General features: G+C 41.2%; 1 protein-coding gene across 4 annotated transcripts in view; it reads right to left on the reverse strand.

The window, feature by feature from the left end:
• plekhm3 (pleckstrin homology domain containing, family M, member 3) overlaps positions 1-26,043 on the reverse strand; it is a 36,434-nt gene that overhangs the window by 4,726 nt on the left and 5,665 nt on the right. For 3 of the 4 annotated variants that reach the window (XM_046404052.1, XM_046404050.1, XM_046404053.1), the window contains exons 3-7: positions 21,201-22,301; positions 14,042-14,187; positions 13,051-13,244; positions 9,563-9,626; positions 2,634-2,791 (exon numbers count right to left, since the gene is read on the reverse strand). In XM_046404052.1, the coding sequence (XP_046260008.1) occupies positions 2,634-2,791; positions 9,563-9,626; positions 13,051-13,244; positions 14,042-14,187; positions 21,201-22,301 (1,663 nt within the window). Of the gene's footprint in view, positions 1-2,633; positions 2,792-4,700; positions 4,851-9,562; positions 9,627-13,050; positions 13,245-14,041; positions 14,188-21,200; positions 22,302-26,043 lie in introns of those variants that run through there. The other variant, XR_006844690.1, reaches the window with a different exon arrangement.

Genomic DNA, 26,043 nt, shown 5'->3' on the forward strand with positions numbered 1-26,043 from the left:
GTCTGTACACTAAATATGAAGCTAATGCCAGCAGCCGCAGCTTAGTTTAGCTTAGCATAGCATAGTAACTTCCTGAAGTCTTGTTGACACAGTGACATTGCCAGCCAACAAGCGGAGAAACCAGGAAGTCTCCAGAAACAGTCTGACACATAAGCCCCTGTTAAACCAAAACATTTTACACTTACTTTATTCAACAATTTTACCCTTCAGTTCCTGTACAGATTAAAGATTTGTGTACTTCAGATGATCTGGTAGGAGAATTTTGTTGTTAAGCTAACCAGCTTCATGCTTACTGTACAGAGAGGAGAGTGATATCAGTCTTGTCGGCAACATAAAACTGTGTTCCCATAATACTTATCAAATGTCACTTTCAGGAATCGCTAAAACTACTGTATATTTCATCACACTGCAAAATGTACAAATTGTCCAGAGCTCTCAAAGTTCTGTTATGATTTGAAACTAACTAACTATGATTTCCTATTCACAGCTAGGATTCAGCTGCGTGTTGGCCCCTCAAGAGTGCAGCTGTGGTCGAGCGAGCTGGACACTGAATGAAGAGAGGGAGTGGCATTAGCAGCAACAAAACAGTGAATCAGAGATACATTTTCTCATTGTTTCGTGGTGATTACATTTGAAAGCACAAATGAAGAAATCCACACCAGCTTGTAAGCCACATTGCCAGATTATACATGAATTACAAACAGAGCGACCTGCAACTCTTTGTACATCCACAACACCAGCAGGGCAGAGCAGAGAGACAGAGATACAGTTGTAACTTGGTCGATATGTTTTTAGCCTACCAGTCTGTCATTGTCTGGTGGCAACAAGCCCACTACCCAAATGTTGACATTCACAAGTGTCCCACACATATCAAAATAACAATAAGAAGATACGGGCACACACAGGGTCCCTAAATACCACCACACACTTCTAGTGGGTCTTAAGTGATGACTGAGAGGTGATGCTGACGCTTCAGCTAAGGCCTATTTGATCTTGGCAGAGGTATGAGCTCTCCCTTCTAGATTACTCTGCTTCTGCAAGCTGCATGGGTGGAGTAATCGATGACAGAGCAGCCTTTAACTCAAGCTGGATTAAAGAGCTGTGTTGCATTTATCAGCTCCCAAAACAGCAATTTCCTGCTGATGAACATGATGGCCAAGGCCAAAAAATACAAAACAGTTGATTACAAACTTGACTGTAACAAACTGGATGATCTATTAAGCGCGGTGGGCTGTTTACGTCCTGTTATTGCTTATTTCCTGTACCATCAGTTTCTGAGTAAAAAAGTCAACAGCTCAGCTCCAGTAAGTACAGTGATACTGCTGTTATCAGTTAACACTTAACACTTCCTTCACAAGTCATAAAACACAACTCAACAAGCAAGGTGTGTACGTGTGTGAGTGATAGTCCAGATTTTATGCCAGTATCTCCCTCCACAGCTCGGAGTCTTCTAGGAATCGGCCCTGATCAGCTGTTATCTGTCCACTGACTGTCACTCTGAGTTTAAGAGACGAGGACGAGGTTCTGGACTGTGTTAACTGTCCGTGTCACGAATAACCACCCAACCATCTCACCTTACACACACACACACACAGCTCTCTCATGCCAGCCAGCGTCGTTGACAAGCAGCAGGTTCAGCTCTGTTGCACTTGCTCTGTTACACACTTCATCTCATGGCTTTGAGCGTATCCATACAGATTTTGTTTGGGTGTCTGTGATTTCCGATGTTTCTAACACTCCTGTTGCGACTCACAGTGGAGGTGCACAGATTTTAGTTTATATTGTTTACATCCCTGAAAGTGTAATCATAGGGACTATGATGGAAAGTACACCCAGGATGTTGAGAAATTCTGCAACGAGATGTTAAATTTAAAATGTTGGGTTTCAATGCTGCAAATTCCATTCACCTCATTTTTATTTTGTTGGAAATGAAAATCTCAGAAAAAAACTGGAAAAATAAAATCAAAACTACGGGCATGGCTAGATATCAGGAAGTTGAAAAATAAGGTTTTGGGTTTTTTTTTGTTTTTTTTTTTTTGAATAATTTCTATAAATTACCCATCAGACCTCAAACAACCCTTTGATGAAGTCAGAAAGAACCAAATTGTCTTCCCTCTGAGGACTCAAACTTACATTGGTCTTCACGAAAACAGAAGTTCATGAGGACACGTATCGAGCATGAACAAGCACAAGAAGATACACATACTCAACTTGGGGGGCCTGGAAGAAAGTAAATCTAACCACCATCTCAGGCAGTCAAAATACAAGAATATTTCTGATGAGCTGCCTTATTTAAGAGGAACATTCATCTATTCAGCATGTCTCCAGACAAATATAAAAACCACATTATGTGATTGTTATACAAGTGCTTTGCTTTGAGGTACTCTCTCAGAAAGTGCCTGACACAACTCATTGCCTGCTAAAGAAACTGTACGTTTCTACAGAACAGGATTCCTCAAATCAGACTGAGCATAAAGCAAATGTTAGAGGTGGTAACGGAGAGACACAAGCTGACATGGATTCAATCTAGGCGGCATAAAGTCAGGCATAAAATAAGCCATTCAAATCCAAATCGTTGTAAAAGGTCAAGGTTTTTTTCTTTACTCTGTTCATATTTATCTGAGGACGTGTACCTCTTGGTTGCGTTCTCCTGGAAGGGGTAGATGACTTGTCCGTTGTGGCAGAGCTCACAGATGAAGCCTTTCTCTCGACACAAACTGCAGCTGAAGACATGGGAGCTAGCAAACTTGATCACCTTGGACAGGAAGGGAGCCAGTTTTCCATCAATCACCTGGAGAGTGAACAGAGAGGATGAACAGAGTAGAAGACGTGCTCAACAACAACAAAGACCTTTAAATCCAAGTTCATAAGGTTTCAGACGTCAATATTAAGGTACCAAACTGGCTGTCAGCACCCTCAACACAAACTGATGTGCACGTGACAGTTAGGTCAGGCTGCGCACCTGTGTGAAATCTACAGTGGTTTACCGGGTACACTTACACATTAACTCAGCCTGTTAGCATGGATCTAATTGTGCTGTCATACCAACATTAGCTCTCTGGTGCAACACTACATGGCTCTGGATTAGTGTGGATGAAATCTGAGAAACTGAAATGCCAATCAGGAGTAGTTTCAAGGCTTCTTAAAAGCAAAGACCATTCCTTAATGATGGTTTATGGTCCTTCGTGTCAGGATTTTCTTGAATTCTGAACAGCTTGCAGAGAAGCAAAAATGTTCTCCTTCGTCTTTAAGGATAACCAGTATAATTAGATACGATTAACTGTTAGAAGCTACAAGTTACATGAGTAAAGCATACAAGACTATATGCATGCCAAGAGAAGGATTTGGCCTTCAAGCAGTCAAATTTAGAGACACTAAATACAGGCAAAAACTAGTGGCCACAGGCACGTGATATATTTTAATCTAATCTAAACTTTGTTGTTAACACACAGATATTTTTGAGGCAGTATGAACTGAGGCAAACACATTTCTTTGTGACCTGAAAATGTTTAAATATGAATTTTAAATGTGAATTCATTTTTTAAAGTGCGTGACGAAACTGTAATACTGTTGTGACTACACAAAAGCAGAATCCTCTTTAGGTAGGAGGAAATACACAAGACAAGAGGACAGGAATCTGAGGGAAGGAAGGAAGGAGGAAGACAGTACATGAGGAGAGCACCTTTAATCGCAACGCTTGGCAAGTTCCATTAAGAAGTGGGGTGGGTGGGGGAGTGGGGGTCTGGAGTTTTGTTGTAGTGAACAGACAGTGGATGACTCACAGAGAAAAACATTTAGAAAGAAAAGCTGTGTAGAATCTTAGAAAAACTCAATATGGCCGCTAAGGTTTGTCGCATCATGTTGATAACTCCAACAGAGCTATAAGCATAATGAGAGAGTGAGACAGAGAAGGAGAGCGCAACAGAGAAAAACAGAGCATAAAGTAAGAGAAAGAGTGGTAGAGATACAATATACGAGAGAGATCTTGAGAGAGAGCGAGAGCCTGTATTCAGATACAAGTGGTTCCACCTGGCAGAGCTCTGGACCTCCCAATTATAACCTCCTTCATGCTGTTTGTTACACGACGAAAGGAGAAGAGGAGGACATGAGATGGAGAGAAGAGGAAGAAAAAACACACACGCAAACACACAGACAACATGGCACACTGAGTTATACTGATACTGTTTACAGTAAATCACACAACAGGGCCAAAGTCTATCAGATGTTACATCAAGAGTAATGGCCTCCAGTGAAGGCTTTTACCATAACAACCCATACAATGCCCTCATGCACCATCTATGGTATCAAATTATCAGTCTCAGACCAACATGTGAGTGATATTTTAGATTAATATCAGGATAAAAAACAGGAATTATCATTAGCCTCTGGCAAGACTTGTTTAACTCAACCTTTACGGTAAAACTGTTTGCGGCTGCAGCCACTGATTATTCATTTTTCATTGTTGCAAGAGTCTTAAAATGAAAAAATGAGCAATGCACTACACAAGCTAAAACAGTAAGATGAGATGAAACAATATTGCATTATTATTCATAATTGCATAAAGAATGAATAAATGAGTTCCTTCATAGCCAGCTACCTCCACGACTGTAGACATGAAAAAAGTGTCCAAAGAAAAGCTTCAAAAAGAGAGAAAATCATGGATGAGAGTGAGCTGTACAGGTTGTTATGAGCTGACTTACTTTGTGAAAGACACTATAGACCTGACTGTGACAATCTCGCTAACCAGCTCCTCACTTGAAGGTAGCTGTGGAGTTTTGACCTCTGGAGGTGCTCTGGAGCTGTGATGCGTAATCCTCCTGGTGGTTTCACACTATTTCACTTAATATCAGCTGAGGAAGAAGAAGAAAATGCAAGCTAGTATACATGGATGTAAACGAGGGTTTCAAACTGTTCACAAAAAAAAAAAAAAAAAAAATCAGCTCCTTTGTGAATTTTCAAGCAGTCAGTCAAAGTTCTGACTTGAATCTAATTGAGGTGCTGCGGCAGAAACTTAAACAGTAGGGGCAGTTCATGATTGTAAACCTTCCAATGTTGCTGAATTACAACAATTCTGCACAATGGGCCACAGTTCCTCCAGAGGGATGTGAAAGACCAATCTCTAGCTGTCAGAAGTATTTGGTTGCAGTTGTTGCTGCATAAGGTGGTACAACCAGTGATTAAGTTTAGGGGGGCTGCTACTTTGTCACACAAGGAAAATAGGTGTTAGATCATTTTTATACTTCAGTACATGAAATGATCTTTTTTTTTGTTTGTTTTGTTTTGTTTTGTTAATCAGGTTGTCTTTTTTCATATTCTATTTTGTTTGAAAATCTGAAACACCTAACTATAACAAATATACAAAAACAGAAGAAATCAAGAAGGGAGCAAACATCCACCCTCTGCCCAGCACAGCCCACACCAAACCTATGCAGCCCCACTCAGCCCGGTTCAACCCAGTCCAAATGACAAATGCCTCTCCTGATGGAGGCTGACAGGCTCAGTAATTAAGGTCCTCCATAATTGGACTGGGCAGAATCAAACGAGTGGTAGCACAGCTCTGGTGGCTGACTGGTAGGACTGGAGGGACTATGGGAAAGAAGGAGGGAGGCACAAAAAGACGGATGCATGCGGAGTGACAGAAAATGGAGATGGGACAATATGAAGAAAGGGACTTATACGCGTATGAAGCCTGGACGCAACCTTAAATTATAATCACTGAATTATTCAACATTGATTTACCAGTGAAATTAGCACATTTAATTCCCTAAATTCACAAATCCTTCCCTCCATTATCCTAAAATTCCCATATCCCAGCTGATACTACATGCTGTAAAATATCCAGTGACCATTTTATTACCTATACTAAAGTAGCAATGGCCTGTAGGGCCCCACTGGAACCATAATTTAAACAGGAGCCTCCAACTTCAACCCTTTTAATTTGTACACTCGCCCACATCCAACAGGGACAACAGTGAAGGCAAATACTGATGGCTGCCCTGTGTGTCTGTAGCTAGGCTACTGGCACATCTCTCAGTGGTCTGATGGGCATTTGGGGTCAGCTGGGTCAGACCGACTTCTGTTCCTGATATATTTAGATATCTAATTATTAATTATTATGATAAAACAATCTGAGAAAGTTAGGTCTCAGGTGGGACACACATGTAACATGAGATGAGGGGATACAAGCTGACGTTGCTTCTTTTTGAGGGATCACTCTGCAAAAAAAAAAAAAAAAAAGTCAGGAACAACTGCCTTATGAAACCCACACTGAGCCGACAGCACAGTACAGTATGACCACACATTCAGGTCCAGTAGGTAGGATTTAGGAGGACTGGGCCCCCTTTATATTCATTAATCGCCTCAAACAAATATAAGACTCCCAACTAAAAAAGAACAACGGGATGACTTTGTGTTCTTTTCCATATAACAGCAGTATCAGTACCAAGATTAAAACTCTTGGAATTTGCAAACAGTACAAAAGTGAGAAATTACTTACATTTTTTTTTTGTAATGTCTTCACAATGTGATTCTAGATTACCGTGCAGGAACAACCCTCCAGATGTATTCACACCCTTTACCCTTTTTCCCTTCAAACACACGCACACACACACACACACACTTCACCTCCTCTCCCTCCATCCATGGTCTTAAACTCCTCCCCCTCCAGTTCAACCTCTTTCTCTGCTGCATGCAGAGTCTTTGTGTTCCAAAAGCTCCTAATCCCCTAAAACTGCTGTTTAACAGCCGTTCGCCTGCCCTCCTCTTTCCTCTCTGTCTCTCTCTCTACACACACTAACTCACACACTCTCATACACACACTAACACACACAAACGCAGCTCCATTGAGGAACTGGAAAGCCAGCTGAGATTACATGGCTGGAGAGACCAGGGTGAGCTCTGTTTGGATAACACCCTCTCTCTCTCTCTCTCTCTCTCTCTCTCACACACACACACACACACACACACACACAAGAGACGTGATTTATGTTGACTGTCAGTGGATGCATGGTGGAGTCAGTCTTATTAGGGGGTTCCCCAAAGTTTGGAGTTTGGAGATTGACAGCACTGACTTCAGCCACAGATGGTTCAGTCCTCTTGTCATTCCTCCACTTTTGTTTTCATGTATGGGACTCTGACATTGGCACAGAAAATGGGGAGAGAACAGGTGGAGAGATATTTGGGAAAATACACTTTTAGGACGGGTACACGGTAGCCACGGCGTAACCTCAGAAACGACAAACATTGCTGCTGTAGGAACAGTGTAACTCCTTAATGCAAAAATACCGATTTACAGTATACTGTAATACAGTTTAATCCTTCAACATATTCTAGTGACAAAGACATATTCTTTTAACTTTTAAGCCTTAACAGTTAAATCTGCTATGATCTATCCTTTTACCATTTGTTGCCTAATTACCACATGAGGCTGATTACCATGGCAGACCTTATCATATGTACATCTGCCAAGAAAAGCCTCCACCTGAACTGAAAGCCATGAGCAGAAACTTTTCTGAGAAGTTTTAACATTTAGTTAAGAGGCCTCTGTGTGTGTGCACAAGTGTGAGTGGAGAGGCATGCCAGACATAGAGGGCATGCCAGGGTGTCACTGTGGGAAGCCTGCTGCACACACACACACACACACAGACACACACACACTTACTTGCCTACTACTTAAATCCTTACACAAAACCCTAGAAACAATCCTTAAAAGCAGCACAGGAAAAGGGCAGAGTGTCCTTAGACAAACACATATGTTTTCCCCAAATGAACTGGTTCCTAATAGGGGATATGGGTGGAGGCTATTTGTTGGGAGGTGAATAGACCAGTGTGGTCCAGGGTTTAGCCAGGGGAGGTTAGCCTTCACTGACCTCTGAGCTGGAACAAAAAAAGCCATGTTGATTAAGAGCGTCATTTTATTCAGGAGGTGAATCAAAAGAAACAAGCTTGTTAATATGGAAAACCAATTAAGAGGCACAGTGCTTGAGAATCTCCAAGAGGGAGGAGGGAAGAGAGAAGAGAGGGGGAAATTAGAGGGGGAGGAAAAGAGAAGAGGGAGCTGTGCTACCGAAGACACCTATTGTTCGAATTAGTACTAAATCGCCAGTTTATGAGTACATATCAGAGTTTAGCAGGGAAGAGAGAGTGAAGAACACACACACATAACACACACACACAGACAAAAAACACACGTTTGCTGAGCGTGTGTGAGGCCAAGGGGATGTTAGGAAGAATGAAGGGATGTCACGCTTTGTTTTTCTGCCTGTTGATTCTGAATGTGACCAATTAGTGAAGCAGAGAGACACAGAGTGTGGGAGTGGAGGAGGAAAGGGAGGGGGGGCGGGGGGGGTTTCCAATCTCTTTCACTGTGAGAGTCTGCAGACAAGATCTGAGTCAGAGAGGGGTGAAAGAAAAAAATGGGGCAGGGTACAACATAATGAACATAATGACAAACAAAAGAACTTTTCAGTCATTTGTGGTTGCTTTCCTGTGACCCCCCAACTCAGTCCAACCACTAGATACTGAACTGCTGAAAGGCCAGGGTGTGTTTCCTTTTTATGATCGCTGCTAAACAAGAATTTCTTTATTTTTTATTTTAAATTGAACACATTTAAATTCATCATATAATTTCACCTCACAATCAGGATTAAAACACAGCTGAGCAACTTAACTGGTCTCAACAGCAGGTACACTAGCAGAGATATGACAGTTTGCAATTTGATAAGAAAATCTGCTGATTAAACGAGAGATAACGCACAGTGATGTGTCTTGACACTGGAAAAAAACAGATGAGGAAAACTTAAAGGTTTTCACAATGCCAGATATGAATTCTTTCCACACCGAGACCATAGTTTTCCTGGATTACGACACTTGAAAGAGCAAACCCCGTTCTAAACAGGGCCATTAGAGGGTATTACCCTCGCTTAACCCTGTTATGACATGGACACTTGCCAAAGAAGCAAAGGAGAGGTTATGTTTACTTAAAGGATAAGGTGAGCATTATTCAGTGTTTTTCCACTGTCAACAAATCCAACAAAAACACCAACTCCAATGTATTTGTTTGTGCCTTAATATTTTCTCTGTGTGTGCCTTTTAGCTCCAAGCCTATTAGACCAAAATGAAGACGTGAGTCCTGAGCAACAGGTTTTTAAAACAGACTTAATAATTCACTAAAATAACTGTGCAATGCAGTGGCCAGACGACTCTGCAGGCCAGCAAAATCATTTTTTATTGACAAATGTAACGCCAAACATTAATATATTCCAATATTTTCACTTTTTTTTTTTAAATTACAGTTCTGTTTCCGCTGCTCTTCTCTTCTTCTTTAGACCTGTTATTGTGAAATCTTAAATCATTTTACTAAATTAATCTTAATCATTAAAAGACTCTTTGAAGAAGTGAGAACGAGCCCAGTCTAAGGTCTAAACCGAAAACTGATCAATGGTTTTCTATATCAGTTTAGTTTTAGTGAGTAGTATCACTATTACAGTATAAGAGCATGTATGTGTCTGTGTGTGTGTGTGTGTGTGTGTGTATGTGTGTGTGTGTGTGCATGTGAGCGTACCTGCTGCAGGTCAGCCATGGAGTACAGGTGAATGTGTTGTAGCAGGTATTCCCTTGGGAAGATCCTGTGAAAAGATGCACAAGAAAAAGTTTTAATGCATCTTGCTCTAAAGCAGGTTGTGCATTTGACCAATTGGCAATTCTGTATATTTTCTTAAATGCAAAATAACATCCCATATCACATGCGCCAGCAACATCAGTCAAAATAACCATAAAAATGGCAGTAATTAGCAGGGAGTGACCCTGATGATTACACCCAAAGTGAACGCAAACTGAAGCTGATCTTTTGCCCTTTTTTCTAAGTCAAACTGCCTTCTAATACTAACTGTGCATATCGTTATTTAAAATAAACAAACATCTAAATATGTAACAACAATAACATACTGTAGTTAAATATGAGCTTTTCGTTGATTTAATGTTTAACAAGCAGCCTTTCAGTTCATGGTGCTAAACATAGTAGAGATATTCATCTGGAGTTAGCAACATTCCATCGTCTATTATGTGACAAAACACAGACAGGAGAGCTGAAGTGTAGTATACTGTACACTATACGTGTGTGTGTGTGTGTGTGTGTGTGTGTGTGTGTGTGTGTGTGTATTGCAAGGCCTCCTTTCAGACCACTAAGATGGATGGCACCATGTTAAATCCTGTCTAAGCTGTGATGAGTGTCACCAAAACACAAGTATGCATGTGTGTGTATTTATACATATGTGTATGTGTGTATGTGTGTGTGTGTGAGAGAGAGAGAGAGAGAGAGAGAGAGAGAGAGAGAGATCCAGGCACCTCATGGTGATAGGCACCACTGATAAATTACTCTGTTTGGTATGTCACCAATGGTTACCACATCAGCATTCATGAGACAATACCCACAATACACACACACATTTGGCTCCAGCAATCAAACACACACAATAATCAAACACACACTGGTTCCTCAGTGATTGTGTAGTCAGCGCCCAGACGAACACACCCTTTAAGTGTGTGCTGATCTTGATAAAAGTGCTTGAGGACTAACAGAAACACACAGATCCATGCTTGTATGCCAGCTTACAATATTTGTGTAAGACCCAATAGTATTTAATTCAATATTTAATTTCACCATCCTCAGTGCTCTGTCCAGTCCAGCAGACACACCTTTCATTAAAAGTCTGTTATCACTAAAGTGATTCTGATCATGTACTGAAGGTGAGTCGGACCTGGCTGTGTGAACCAGCAGATGGAGGAAGTCCTGTAAATATATGTGTTTGTATATGTGTGTGTGTATGTGTATATGTGCATATGTGCATGTACACATGTGCAGGGGATGGACAAACACATTACAATCTAATGCAAACCAAAACAATATCTTTGCAGTAAATCTTATCTTTGTCAAACTTAAAATGTTCAATTTGTGTTTACATAGTGTCAACAAGTGTTGATACAACTTTTTGCATGTGCTTTGTGGTGTTAACATTTTAATGATTTTGTAAGGCCTCATTTACATACGCAGCTTCTTCCAGCACTACCCCCAACCCTCTAGTACACCTTCACAACCTTGCTTTTGTTTAAGCTCTTCGTTTATGCTTTTGGTGTCATTGCTAGTTTCTGACTGATGACGTTTTATTTTTATGCCCAGAGCCCACATTGTGTAAGTCACAAATACACTTGCAGCCAGTCGTTCACCCATGGGCGTGTTGATTCTTGAGATGATCTAAAGTCAATGCTGCAGTTAGAGATCGTGTTTGAACTGCTGAACAGGGACAAAAATTCTGTGCTGTCTGACTTGCAGCCTTTAGTGCCTCATGTGGTTGTGTGTGTGATTGTCTGTCCATGGCTCTTTGCCTGTATGCAACAGACACCTCTCTTCAGATCCCCCCTGAAGTAGACTGATGACCAGGGGAAGGTTTTAGCGCCACGGCCCTCATCAATCCTGCAGTGTTTAGAATTGGCGGGGCACTAGCCGGCACTAGCTAATGGGACAGAAGTAAACACAGAAGGACATGATGCTGCTCGTCTCTGCGACGCAACAGGGTATATGACTAATATAGGTTCTTTAAAGGCTGATAAAAACCCCTGTAGTTTTAGTGTGAAGTGACATGGCAAAAACATTTTAATAGTGGGACATCTGCAGTTTGAGCATCTCATGCCGATATTCATTGACAATCAATGTGGGTAATTCTGCCTCTGTATATTTTACCAACATTTTCCATTAACATGAAAACAGGGCTCAGAGAAAGTAAAATATGTCCAAACCCACAGTTAACATAAATTTCCCTTTCAATATTCCTTCATTATTATTGTAAGCTTCTGGTTGTCATTTTAGTTAAAGATTTTTTGCCATTACCTTCCCAGAGCACTTCAGCAAATACTGGCATCTGACATACAGTCTTTGACATTTTGTCTTTTGCCTCCAATGTATACTTTGCTTGTCAAATTAATGAAATAATATCTTTATAGCAACTAAATTTACACTACACAAACATACACCGTCTTTGCTACCATCTGAATACTACAGAAGTGTTTCTGGTGTTAGCATTCAAAAAGTACATTTAATTAATATTTATTTCTTAGCAAACTATGTTCTAACAAACATCAAGCTACAGGAGACAAAGAATAGGCTACATACTGTTACTGGTAAGAAAATATGTTTGTTTGTTGGTTTTTTTTTTTGTAAATTATCCTGAGTGAATATTATTTAGATTCCAGTCTGAAGCAGATGATTCTCCTTTAGACGTGGCCCGTTGGATCAGTGTATTAGTGACCTGGACCAGGGCAAGGAGCATCCATCAGCTCACAGACAAGGCTTTCAGTATGGGACCCCACTCGGATAAACAGTCCCCCCTACACTCCCCACTGCGATCATCACACACGAACATATACACAGACACACATCCTTTATGTATATGCAGCATATATACACACAGGAATGCATGCAGATAAAATTGATGGTAACATACATGCATGCACTCAGACATACACATGTAAACAGACCTTTTTTTTACGATTTTAACAGTCTGTTAAATCAATTCATCCACTGAGGAATATAACTTTATTTTAGTGTATGAGTCAGTGTGACTCTTATGACACCAGTGGCTAATTTTAAACATAACAACAATAGCTATGCATTGAAAATAGTAGATAGATAGATAGATACTTTATTATCTCCCCCCTACCCCCATAAAATCATTATTTAGTCTGTTCTACACCCACATTGAAAAAAAAATTACTTCTTACCATTACCTAACCATCCAAATTGTTTGGTATGTGTCTTCTTGCACGATTAGGTGAACTGATCCTTTAAATCTGCAACGTACTTAACTGAGCTCATTCAACTCTTGTTGATTGGTCATAAACAAGTCCCTAATTACATCCAATCCAAATTAATTTTACGGGGTCACAAGCCAAAAGATGGCGGGATATGGTGCCCTAAATTAAGATGCACATTATAGATAAAGTTACAGAGAAGAGAACTACGCCTCCACATCACAACAGACTTGAACGCTGACCTACCTTCGTCTGAGGTCCTCAGCAACCGTTGCTCGGCAGCTGAACAGGTAGGCCCGCAGTGACTGGAGCTGTTGACGGAGACGCAGGACGGTGCTGAGGGGCTCACAGTGATCATACAGACAAGGGTTGAGCTGCTGGATGTCCAACAGGGGCTCCTCATAAACAAACTCCAGGAACTCTTTGGCCTGTTTAGACACCTGAAGAAGCACAGCAGTATACATAAGGATCAGTGCACCAAGGACACGAGTTGTTTGTTCCATGATTGTAACGGGTGATGCAGGCCTCCAATTAGTTAGAGGAACATTTTCTTCACCTTCAGATAGAGCCAGGCTAGCTATTTTCATGTTTCTAGTCTTTATGCTAAGTAAAAGTCCCATCTGCTGTCTGGAACTTCACATTCAACAGACAGACATGAGAGTATGTGTATCAATCATCTCATCTCGGCAAGAAATCTGACAAGTGATTTCCTTAAATGTCTATTCCATTTCATCTGAGGAAATCTGTTGCAGATGAAAAATGACCCTTAATTTTAGCAGGCATCCACTGAAAACAACAAGCACACCGTACAGGTTTTACAACAGTCTAAGGTTTGTGTTTCAACAAGATGATCAGCAGGTAAAAAGGTGAGTTGTACTTTTACAAGTTGTGATGTGGCATGACTATGTTTAAAATAATGAGATCACTGCGCTTATTTATTTATTTATTTTTTTTTACACACGGGTAAAATGAACACAGCCTTAGAAAAATTCTTAGGTTCAAGAAATAAACACACATTACCAACTAATTTAGCCTTCAATTTAACAGTTCTATTTGAAGAAAATAACACTTAACAAAATTTGGTTCAGATTGACTAAAATCTATTTGAAGACTTGAAAATGAAACTGAAACTTGAATTTCCAGGAAAACCTTCAGTTGCTCTTTAATGGGGCCTTCGTGTTTTTTTCCTAAAACTTAGACTTTTTAAGTTCACAATAGGAAATTTGCATTCTTTCACCTTGTGCTTGCTGGTGTCCCAGTTGTGCAGGAGGCGTGCTGGGATGAGGAAGGAGTTGTCCTGATGGCAGTTCTGGCAGTAGTACCAGCCACTGTAGTAGCAAACCTTTGCCTTTCCTCTGGACAAACCAATCGGACGCTGACAGCCTGAGGAGAGAGTCACTGGGTAAGTATGCAAGTGTGTGCATACTTAAATCTTATAAATAAACACGGATACATAAGATACTTAGGCAGTGGTTGTCAACCTGGGGGGCATCACAGAGCCGCTAAAGGTGGGTGAAATTGATCTGAATGAGAAAATGAGGATGACTTATCAAAGTAAAAAAAAATGATGCTGTCCATCACTAAAATTCAATTTGGATCTGTTTTTTATTAGTTGCTTCCCCAATTATTGCTAATGATTAATAAAGTTGCAGATTTAAGGCGTGCAACGAAAAGTTTGAGAATCACTGCTCTGGAGTGTCTTAATGTCTCAATAATCATGAGGAAAACAAGTTAAACCCTTTTTAGTAAAAGTGGAATTCAAACCAAAACAGAACAAGTGTGTGTTATCTCTGATTTATTGGGCACCCTGTACGTCATCAAGTGATGGCTTGGATAAAGACAATCATATAATTGCTCTATCTGACCATTCTGATATGTGTCCTAAAGGGTTAATCAGCACTAAGGTGTTGCACAAGTCATGTTCTAGTATTAAAAGTGTGTTGGAGGCGGCAGCAAAGAGCCAATATCAAGAGAAAACATTGGCTGAACCACTTGGTGTGATAATACCTGTCAGTTTACTGCCACTCACTAAATACCACACTAATCTAGCTGAGCAAACTAGTAGTTAATAAACAAGATAGGTTAAGTTTAAAAGGAACCCTGACCCCAATAAGGGAATAGATTTTATCACGACACAAAAGCTGGATGAAAAAAACAGATCACCAATTTTATATGATTAAAGAATTGTTGAAAGAACACGGAGAAAGGAAGGTGTTTAATCTGATCAGCAGTATAGATTCCGACCTATTTTCAAGTTTTACAGTTGGGATGGAAACATGCACCTCATACAAAAAAATAAATAAATTAAAAAAAAAAATCGGATGCTAAATGGGACATGCAGTCATTGACCGAATATGAGGAGGTGTGAAAAGTAAGCCTTCTCTTCTCTTCTGTTTTCCAAAAAAATGCATCACTCTGAATGTCTTCCAGGAGAGACTGTCTGCAACGATTATTTCAGCCAGCTCCCATTTTAATGACTGCTTGTCACCCTACCTTTGAGTGTGGCCTTAAGGACCAGCTATAAAACCTTTAAGTCACCAGTTATGGTTTTGGTGACTAAACTGTATTTAAGTCACACAGTCTTTGCATGCTGCATTTCTGTGGTTAAAGTTCTGGTTAAATGATCTATTTTTGTATTTCATGTCTCTATCAGCAAAACTAAATCTGGTGTTCTTGAGGAGTTAGAGTATAAATGGTGAACAATGTCATCATGAAATGAGTCGCTTTTGTTTTTGGGGAGGAAGCCCACCTAATTTCATTGTGTCCACTGCCACCCTAAAACTCCTGAAACCAGATATACAATCCGTCATTATGTCCAAACCTGTGAGGCAATATTTGAGAATCCTTTTCATCTTGTTCAGTGCATCTTCTAATATTAATATCCATGTTTGCCAAAATCTCCCCTGCCATGCTTATTTGAAGCGTTCCCTCAGATAGCAGAGTTATGGTTCTACCAGTAGTCACAACACAGAGAACTTCAGTAAGAAAGTGTTTTGTAGACCTGAAAGACCAACAGATCTTCAGCTCTATTCAGCCTGATTGCTGCCCCACTGCCGTCTTTGTCTTCTAGGCTCTTTAAAGTTCATTCTTCACCCAAACACCCGGACCTGGTCTGTGGCCACACACCCACACACACACACACACCACAGCACTGTGACAGGTGTCCCTTATCCACACAATCTCAAAGGACATGAGGCTTGGAGGAAAACATTTGCTCTTCAGCAAATGAAGAGAGGTAGAGAAGAAAAGAAATAGAAGATTGTTATCTAGATTTTGGAAAACAGAGGCATGGAAATCTGAAGAAAAAAAAAAAAGAAGAACGACAGAGGAAGAGGGACGTGTGCCAGCATGTTTGTCAGTGGTGCTTCAACACAAGGAACAACACGCACTGCAAACAGGGAAATAGAAGAAAAAAATACAGAATGAGTAAGGCTATCAGGAGATGAGAGGAATGAAGGAATTGAACAAAAGAGAAGAGTAAGATCAAACAAGATGAAGGCAGACAATAAAGAGAAGTTAGTCCGGCTACGTTTCCATCATAGACAAGAATCAGACGTCTGAAAAAGACAGACAATAGTCCAATCAGTGCTGGGAGCTGGATTCCTGTTTTATCTGCCCACAAGAAGGGAAAAGACTCGTGTTGGAGCACCAGTCAGCCACACACAGACTGAAGGATGGAGTTTGGTTTGTAATGTCAGTAAGTTAAAAGACATTGTAGTACAGAAATGTTTAAGGCTACGTAAGAACAGTGTCACATTAGCATCTTCATTAAACAGTTTATTCACCAACAAGAATCAACAAGTTCACTTTTTTAACTGTAAAATGTGCCAGTCGTGAGACACTGGATCATGTATATTATCTTTAAGAGCTGCAAAAATTAATCGATTAATCAAACTGCCAACTATTCTGATATTCAATTAATTGCTGCAGTCATTTTTCAAACAAAAATGTCAATTTGCTTGTCATTGTTTCCAGCCTCTTAAATGTTAGAATCTGCTGCCTTTGCTGCCATTTACAATAGTAAATGAAAAGTCTTTGAGTTTTGGACTGCTGGTCAGGAGCTGGCACCGCTTTAGTGAAAAAGCTTTCCAGCAGAGGTGCCAGCTCAGCAACCCTTGTCAGTCACAGGACGCTTGTCTTGAACATCACGCTGTCCCTTGGGAATCATGTAAAGCTATGCTGCTGTATGGGCTGTACTTACAAGGACAGCATTGTCTGGAGTTTTTCCAGGGCAGCTGGAGTTAAGTGGCCTTAAACATTATTTTTAAAAATTAAGGCTAAACTGAACAAACTTCTGAGTCATGTCCAATTGTGGTCTGGCTGTCCCAATTGCATTCTGACTGCAACAGCTTCTGCCATTTTTATTATTTCCTTCAGACACTTTTCAGGATGCTGAACCTTTTGGTAATCTATAAATTATCAGCATCCACTTTCACCAGTATAATTTAAACCACAATTTTTTTTCCCTTTGAAAGAAATTGGATAAGATGAGAAAAAGTCAACAACAAAGTCTTATCTTTTTGATCCATGATTGAATACATATGTGTAACTAATTACAGCAGTGAGCTCATGCTGTTGTTGGGGTGGCTGCTCTTTCAAAAAACACCACAGTCGACTGGTCGGGAGCCAGCACGCAGAGGGGATGGTCAACAGCCAGAGAAACACCGTGTCACTTCGAGGAAAGAGCTGACCACCAGGCTGGCTTTCTGGCCAACTGTGACCTCGATTTTGGTCTGCCACTGCTGGGGCCGGAGCAACAAAGACACATATGTATGTAGCATGAAAAGATTTGCAAACTAAATAACAACCTTTAACCTTAACCTCAAATCCTATATCATGAGGTCAAGTACAGAACAAACCCACGGAGACATATGTACTTCTAGGAAGCCTACAATGTGCTCTGCACAGTAAAACAAGCAGTCAAGCCTCAACAAAAAATGCATGTGGGACTACAGAAGACGACAAAGGATAAAATAACACCAAGCATATAAATCTTATGGTGATCTGATTCTGAGCAAAACCTCAAAAAGCAGCAAAACAACCTCAAAACAGAGAGCACCCCACTGAAATTCACCAATGAGCAGAGAGAACACTGAAGTAGACTGAACCAAGGACAGAGTGCAAGGATGTATAAATAAAAAACAAAAACAGTACTATACGTTTCATTCCTAGAAATAACTAACAAGTTATACACATTGACACAATGATAGATTGTTCATGCCCAACAGGGGGTGGAGGATGACACCTGCCAATCAATCAGCTATCAGCTTTATCCTGCCACAAACTATTATTATTTCAAAATCAACTATCAGTCAACCTTTATAAAGTATATAATGTAAGAATGTATATACATATATAAGCATAAATGTAATGCTGAAAAATGCTGATATGAAACCACGATTACAAAAAAAGATATGACAGTTGCTGCTTCCGCCAAAGTTTGCGCTGCCATGCACTTTAATGAAGGATGCTTCATTCAGTCTGACTACAAAGTGAGTTCATTACGTAACACCTGGATGTTAGAACCACTGCTGTAGTTACCTTTCTTTCCTGTGTGTGGTGTAGGATGGTAGGTGATGGTAGATGAGTATGTGAGGGAATTAAATCCAGTTCACATACACAGAAGACAGTAATTACACTTATTCAAGTGAGTGTACAATGAAGTATCAGTGCTTAAAACAGTATACATGCTGACTTGTGGTTTTGAATGATTGTCCAAATAAAACAGTAAAAAGTTTCTCTGTTTCAGCTTTTCCTGCACGAGTATTTGCAACGTTTGTCTGTCTTACACCATTACAAATTTTCAAAGTTGACCATCACAACACTAACTTCCATTTTCAGATGATACTGAACTACTCAGGAATGCTACTGTCTTAATTTCAGTTGTAACTATGAATACTTTCTGCTGCTAACTACTTGCTCCATTATCATCACACAATCCACAGTAACAACTGCTTTATCTACTTGTCTCTGATCTTTTATGAGTCTTTTGGAGGGGGGGGGCAGAGGAAAAGATGAATGGGAATTCAAACGTAGCTCAAAAGGTCTACCGATTGTACTGCGGCTCTCTGTAGTGAGAGAGGGTCACTTTGACCTGCTCAGAGAGAGGTATGGTCCAGAGAGGGAGGGAGGGAGGGAGGGAGAGGGAGAGGGAGAGAGAGAGAGATACAGCAAGTGAGCGAGAGATGACATCAGGGCAAAAAGGGGCTCCCGCTTTCATCTGCCCGCCGCTGGTTTTAAACCACCACACCACACCTCTGAGAGGATGCTAGTGTGTGTGTGTGTGTGTGTGTGTGTGGATGGATTAAAACTGAAAAGACGAGCAGCTTTGATGTGTCTCATTCACACCGACCAAACACTCAAATGAAAATGTGCACAAATGGAGAGTACTATGATTAAGACAGTGAGTGAGAGTGTGTGTGTCTATCTGTGTGTGTATGTAAGTGAGCGAGTCAGACACTGTCTATCTTTTGATGTGAGCCCACCTCCTACTTCCTCCCTCATATCTACCGATTCCCACTTCACCCAAAGCCCCCCTGTCCAGTAGACTCACATGGTCTGTCAGGGGCCTGAGAATGTGCACCCGGGAAATGATGGGGGTCACCCAACCTGAGAAGACACTCTACAATGTGTATGTGTGCGCGCGAGTGTGGGATGAGGGGTGAAGGGGAGTTACAGCCTTCAAACAAACACTAGCCATTTCCTTCAAAAGGAATCAAAAACGCAGCAATTCCCATATGTAATTAGTTGAATACATTTTACATTTTGATGTTAAACAACCAATCACGCGATATGTATGGATGTAGCATGCATATGCAAAGAGAAGACTTGAAACACGTTCAAAGAGAAATCATGGAAACTAAAGTAGCATACACAACATCAAGAGATCTTGTTTAGATCAGCGGCTTCATATATAAATAACCTGATAAGCATTCACAACTCAAGATGGATTGGACTTTGGGGTTTTAGGAGATTACCAATTAGCTGCAAATTTGTCAGTAACAGACTACTACAGCCAAAACATCAAGTCCATCATCTAACGGGTTCAGCATTCAATTCCGGGATATAAGTTTAATTAATTTCCCCATTTGCCTGTTCAGACCGAGTAGGGTTTAACTGGAAAACACCTGGCTTAAAAGGGAGGCGGATCACACCCCAAGCTTACTGATTCCTCCTGAAGATACAAATCTTTAGAAACAGCTCATCAAAGTGTAGTTTCATGAGTCACTGTAATAATCATTGTACAATAAATAATGCTCACATAGACAAGTAACTCTTGTATTTGACCACCAGATATTCAGTCTGTAAAATGGCAGAAAATGAATCACAAGTTCCAAGTGCCCAAAACACAAACGTATTCAATTTACAATAATGTCAAACAGAGGACAAGCAGCAATTGTTCACATAGGCTGTCTTTTAGTTAAGTTTAAAGTTGATGGCAGTGACATTTAAAGACAAATTTCCTGAAAACTGACATTTAAAGACAAATGTTTTGAAAATAAAAATAAAATTAAAATGGAAATAAAAACTATAAACTTGAAACATAAGGACTTGAACAATAACCTTTGGACTTGTGCAGCCTTGAATTGAAAGACTTTTTTCAGGACCTGCTGAGTAACACTGCAGGAGACTAAGACCAGATACAGTCAAATAAATGAGGGGGACAAAAAGAGGGAAAGGCTGTGACTCTGAATGAAGGGGTGACAGGAAAAAAGAAAGGGAGGGAAAGGAGGAAAATAAACGGATTGAGAGAGCAGAGGTATAGAAAATGGACGTATCCAGCTGTCCTTCCCATCCAGCTCTACCCTAAAACCCTTCAATCAAACAACTACGATCAAGCCGAACCACTGTAGCATCCACAGGCCGCTTTCATTTGCTCTCATTCATTCATTCATTCATCCATTTTTCCTCTCCTCTGGTGCTTTAAGCCTACCAATTATCATCAGTTGCCCCCAGACGGCCTCTGTCCTTGTTCCTGTTTCAGCTGGCTTTTCAAACAACCCTGCATTAATAAGCCAGTTGTTACAAATAAAATGGGAGGTGAGCAGTGATTATTCAAAGCCCTCCCTATGAGAGAGAGAGCGAAAGAGAGGAAGCCCACGTTTCACACCCAGGGAGAGTAAAAGCACCGCCTGCCATTCATGGGGCTGTCCAATGGCCTGGCATGGTGACTAACAAGACGAACAATAACGGAGGGAGAGAGCCTCTAATGATTCAGGATATGAAAAAGGGCACAGACTAAATACTGAAAAACACCCCAAACCACTGACAGACAGGAAAGGGTGGCTGTATTCAGGGACAGCATCTTTCATACATCTGTTAAACATAATGAAAACACTACAATAAAGCCACTTCCTCATTTCTTGAAACGCTAAAGTTTCTCTGTGTAAATTTACCTGCACACCTGAAGCTCTGAGCTGTGAGACCCTTCTCCACAGCCAGGCAGGTGAGAATACTGAGGAAACTGGTGGTGACTGACTGCCGCTTGGCTCTCTGGGCCTCTCGCTGTCTCCTCTCTCTGGACGGTTTTGATCTCAACAACACTCCTGGAAAGGCTGGAGCATCTTCTCCCATTTCTCCACATTCTTCTTGGGCAGGCCTCTGTGCTGCGACCGCTTCCCGCAGGGCCTCCACCCATTCCTGAGCCTTGAGCTGATCGTCAGCCCGAAGTCTGAGTACCTCTTTGGGGAAAACTGCCTGGAAGCAGTTCCCTCTAGCTGGCCATGGTTCTCCATTTTCTGGCTCCTTATCGTGCTGCACGGACAAGCAGGAGGCCAAAGAGTACTGGAGGACAGGCTGGGACACACACCCACGGCCCTCGGTAGGGAAGGCTCGAAGAGAAGATCTGGTCAGGACAAAGGTGAAGGCCAACCAGTTGTTCTGATCCATCAGCTGGTGCAGCAGACCGGCTTTGAGAACGTCCTGGCAGCGTTGGGTGAACAGAGGCAGGGTGGTGGGTCTGCTCAGGATGCCAGAATTCAGCTGGAGAGAGAGTGACGCCTCTGCTGAGGTGGAGGTGTCACTGTCACCATCAGGCCGGGTGTCGAGCCCTGATGGAGAGGGTGATGAGGAGGGCGACATAGGTGTGGGAAACTTTTCCACCCCGGTCTTCCGCTGGCGGCTCTCCTGCCTCACAGGTTTGGCCGCCTGCACCTTCTCCCACATCAGCCTTCTCCACTCCATGGCCTCCCATTGGTTGGCTGCCCTCAGCTGCAGACGCGTGCTGTTGAAAAACAAGGCCTGGAGCGTGCGTTGATCGGCAGGTTGAGTGATCTGGCCGGGCTGGCTGCATGGGGCTGGTGAGATGACACTCTGGCAGTGTGACAGAGAGTAGGCGGTGCCCAGCTGGCGGTTGGCACTGCTGTCCAGAGTGTACAGCCGGAGCTCACAGGGTGTCAGCTCGACATGGCAGGGTGTCCAGCGGCCCTGAGGCCCGTCACGCTGCTCCATCTGACCCTGCTTCACAACACTGCTACTGCTGCTTCTGCTTTTATCAGCTGCACAGAGATACAGAAGAGGAGGGAAAACAGGGAGGGAGAAATGTTTATGAGCGACTTGTATTTGTATGCATGTATCTTTCTGTATGTATCTGAGACAACAAGCAGTTTCATTCTGAAAAAGAAAAAAAACACTCCCAGTGGTACAGGTCGTCTGATCTCATGATAGATCATATACCATTACCGATATCTTTAAAATGTGCCTGTTTTGACCTCTTTTTGTTTTTAACTTCTGAATGGATCCATTTAACTGCAGCATGTAAATGTAATCAGCTTTAAAAGATAACTGAAAGTATGAAACCATTAAACTTTATAGCGTAATCCTTCATGGATGTTGGAAGCTGTAGTTTTTAGATATTAAAGGAACTGCTGATGTTTCCCACCTTCATATTCTTATATTTTTAGCGCTGTCCTTGTGAACAACATAATGTATCTTCTGATGTTTTCTGGACAGACATCGAATGGAGAGAATAAACAACTAATTTCACATTTAGGATAACTATTTTTCTACGCACGTGGAAATGGAATTTGGTTAAATAAGCCACTTAAGAAATGAAATCTGACAGCATGGAGACTGATTTAATGTGAGTGTTTCTCTTATTTCTGTCAAGAGTTTAAGAAAAATGCACTTTGTTTGTCTTGAGGCTGACCGTTCTGTGGTGAACTGAAATTTTACAGATATGTTATGTTGACAAGGCTGGTAGTTAGACAACCCAAGCAGCTCATTATTTCTTTTCACCACCAGCACCTAAAGCCATACAAATGTTGTAACAGGCCCCAAAGTACTGACTGAAAACTGGGTGAGGATCGCAGTATTCAGACAACCCTCTCAAGCCACTGCTGCACTATAATCCACTTCTAAGCCACTGATAAAACTGTTGTAAGTAATCAGCCTTTAGATGCCACACTACATACTACTTCCAGTAGAACGTAGCTACAAGGAATGATTAACACGCAGTGTATTCAGCTCTGTTGTAGAGAAACAGTAAGTGTTTGGAACAGATGGAACAATGTTAGAGTGAATCACGCTGCAGGGGTGGTTTGAGAAATTTATGTCCCCTGTTTCTGCTGTCAATCCAAGCTGACAACAGTTGCCACGCTGCATGAAGGCACAAGATACATACTTTTCAATTTTCCACCTTTAAAGGCTACAGCCATAGGAGTGGTGGATCCTCCAAAGATTCTCTGTGGGCTATACCTTTAATGAAGTGCACAGTTGAGTCAATGCAAGTTCCATTTTTTGGAAGTCAAGACTAAATCAAATGCAATGAACTGCATCGTTTGGCCTCTAGCTTTGCTTACTTAGCTTTTTCTCCCAGTTTGCCTGAATCCTTACACCTCTAATTAGATAGGCCAGTTTCCTTCATGAGGTAGCTTATCGGAGGCTTGGGAAGCGTTGGTATTTCGGTTAGAGATAACCCTACTGGGTTGTTTGGAGCTGCTCCTCTGAGAACATGTCTTGTCACCCAGGCAGGAAGAAACAATATTATTAAGGAGGCCACTAGGCAAACTGTCCCACTTTTCTAATCTTAAGGCAAGGGGAACACTTTCATTTCTCTTTGTTCTTTCACTGTTCGTTGCTCAGGAGGTTGGTTTTACTATCATTTATGCCTTTCCTCCCTCTGACTCCTCTTGTGATTAGGGTGTGTTTTCTCTTTGATTAAGGGAGCTTCAGACTCAGGTAGAAAACAGCCATGACCTACGCTAGAACATAAAACTGGGTCAGCCTTAACTGTGAGTTATGCTGCATTCACTGACCTGTTGGAAAAATCCTTAAAAATGCATATTGGTCAGATAGCTGCTGCCCAGAAAAAAATATATCCTATTGAACAAAAGGTTTAATTGTCTTGCTGAAGGTAAACCTATTGATAATGATAAGAGCATCAGAAATACTGGATTTTTGAGGCCAATACACAAACATATTTTGTGATAGATATGCTGATGTGAAGATATTTCACTTTTTGAGCAATCAACTTTACATCAAATTAAGCAACATCATGCTAGAGATTTGGCAGTACCTTTTCCATCACATATATCCAATAGGCAAGAACATGTCTGACGCATGTTCTCCTCTGAACAATGTCCAAAGAAACAGGTTTAGTGTCTCCACTATATATTTAGCTGTGTAGCAAATCAGATCTGGCTTCTGCTGTGATCTCATGATCTCACAAATATATATTCAAAACATAATTACAAAAATCAATGAAGTTAAACATTAAATATATAGACTTTGCTCCATTTCCTATTGAGCATGTGTCAAAAAGGATTAGTAAATTATCACATTCTGTTTTATTTATGTTTTACAAAGCATCCCAATCTTTTGGCATCAGGGTTGTAAATTTTGAACAGAAATGTCTCTAAACTTTAAAGGTCCAGCGTGTAGGATCTCGTGGCATCTGGATGCAGACTGTAGCCAACTGCATACCTCTCGCCTCACTGTCCCCTTTCAAACACTTCAAAAAGTGCACACAAAGGTCAAACCTGAGCTGAGGCAAATAACTGAGTTTGACAGGTGTCCAAACCATTTCGAAAACCAAACTTTACCTCATACTGGTGACCTGTGTGTGAATATTAGGGAACTTCAGCCACACTTCAGCACTCAGCATTTCATATCAGCCAGTGAACCCAACAAGGATTTCACCATTTGAATCACTGAAGGTTCCTTTTTTTTTGTTTCAATCTCAACCCACAATCCAATAGAAAAGAGGAACGGAGAGAAGCACCTGCTTCTCTCTGTTCGCAAGACCCAACAAAAACTACAGGCTGCAATATGAAAATGGTGACAAACTGGTGAATCTTTAGGACTGTGACCATGATAATCATTATCCAGAAAGTTTCATTTCAACTTTGTGCTGCTTCACATTTGAATACTGAAATGTTGTTTACATATAACCTGGGCACATAAAAAGCTTTTTAGTTTAGCCCGGTTTAAACCTTAATATCTAAGTCTTTTAATGGGTAGGCAGGTTCACTTCAAAATAACAACAATCACCTACTCCCTCCCCTAGACCAAGCCCACACTCTGATTTAATTGTAAACCCTCACCAGGAGTAGTCTAATTGGCAGATATTGCATTTAGTTTCTTTAACGTGCTAAATCACTCAAGGAGGGAAAAGGAAAAGCTAAATCCTTCACAGCTCCTGTTAAGTGGACGGTGGCGAGTCAAGTGCCTCATCAATCTTATCAAAACAGCAACCCAGACACGATGTCGCTCTGGGTCTCGGACGTTGCATGTTAACAAACCTTTTCCAGACGGAACAAATGAATATGCAAATCAGTTGAGTTGGAATCAAGTCTGGCTGATTGGCAGTCTTCACGCTTGGGAGGGTCGAGATGAGAATTAGGCATTGTGGCAGGAAAAACTGCTCTCTTCAATTAGCCTTCATCTCCACCTGGTAGGTTTTTGACATCACACTCTTGTAATAGTTCAATATACACACACAAGCCTTCAACCAGAATTAACATTTTTCTCTATCCAGTACTGCCGCCCTCGAGTCAATCAAGATGCAAACCTCCGTCTCAGCCTTAAACAAGCAGCCTCACCCACTGATTAGGTAGGCAATCATAATATTGCCTGCTATTTTACGATCTAACAGACTCCCATGTTTCCTGGATACCAAAGTACATATACACTGCATAAAAGGGGGGGACGGGGGCAGGAGAAGGCAGCCACACACAGGTACACCAACCTTTCTGCACCAGTGCTGGAGACTTAAAACAAAACAAAAAAAAATTTAAAGGC

Source organism: Scatophagus argus, chromosome 11 (assembly GCF_020382885.2).
Source record: "Scatophagus argus isolate fScaArg1 chromosome 11, fScaArg1.pri, whole genome shotgun sequence".
NCBI classification, from domain to species: domain Eukaryota; kingdom Metazoa; phylum Chordata; class Actinopteri; family Scatophagidae; genus Scatophagus; species Scatophagus argus.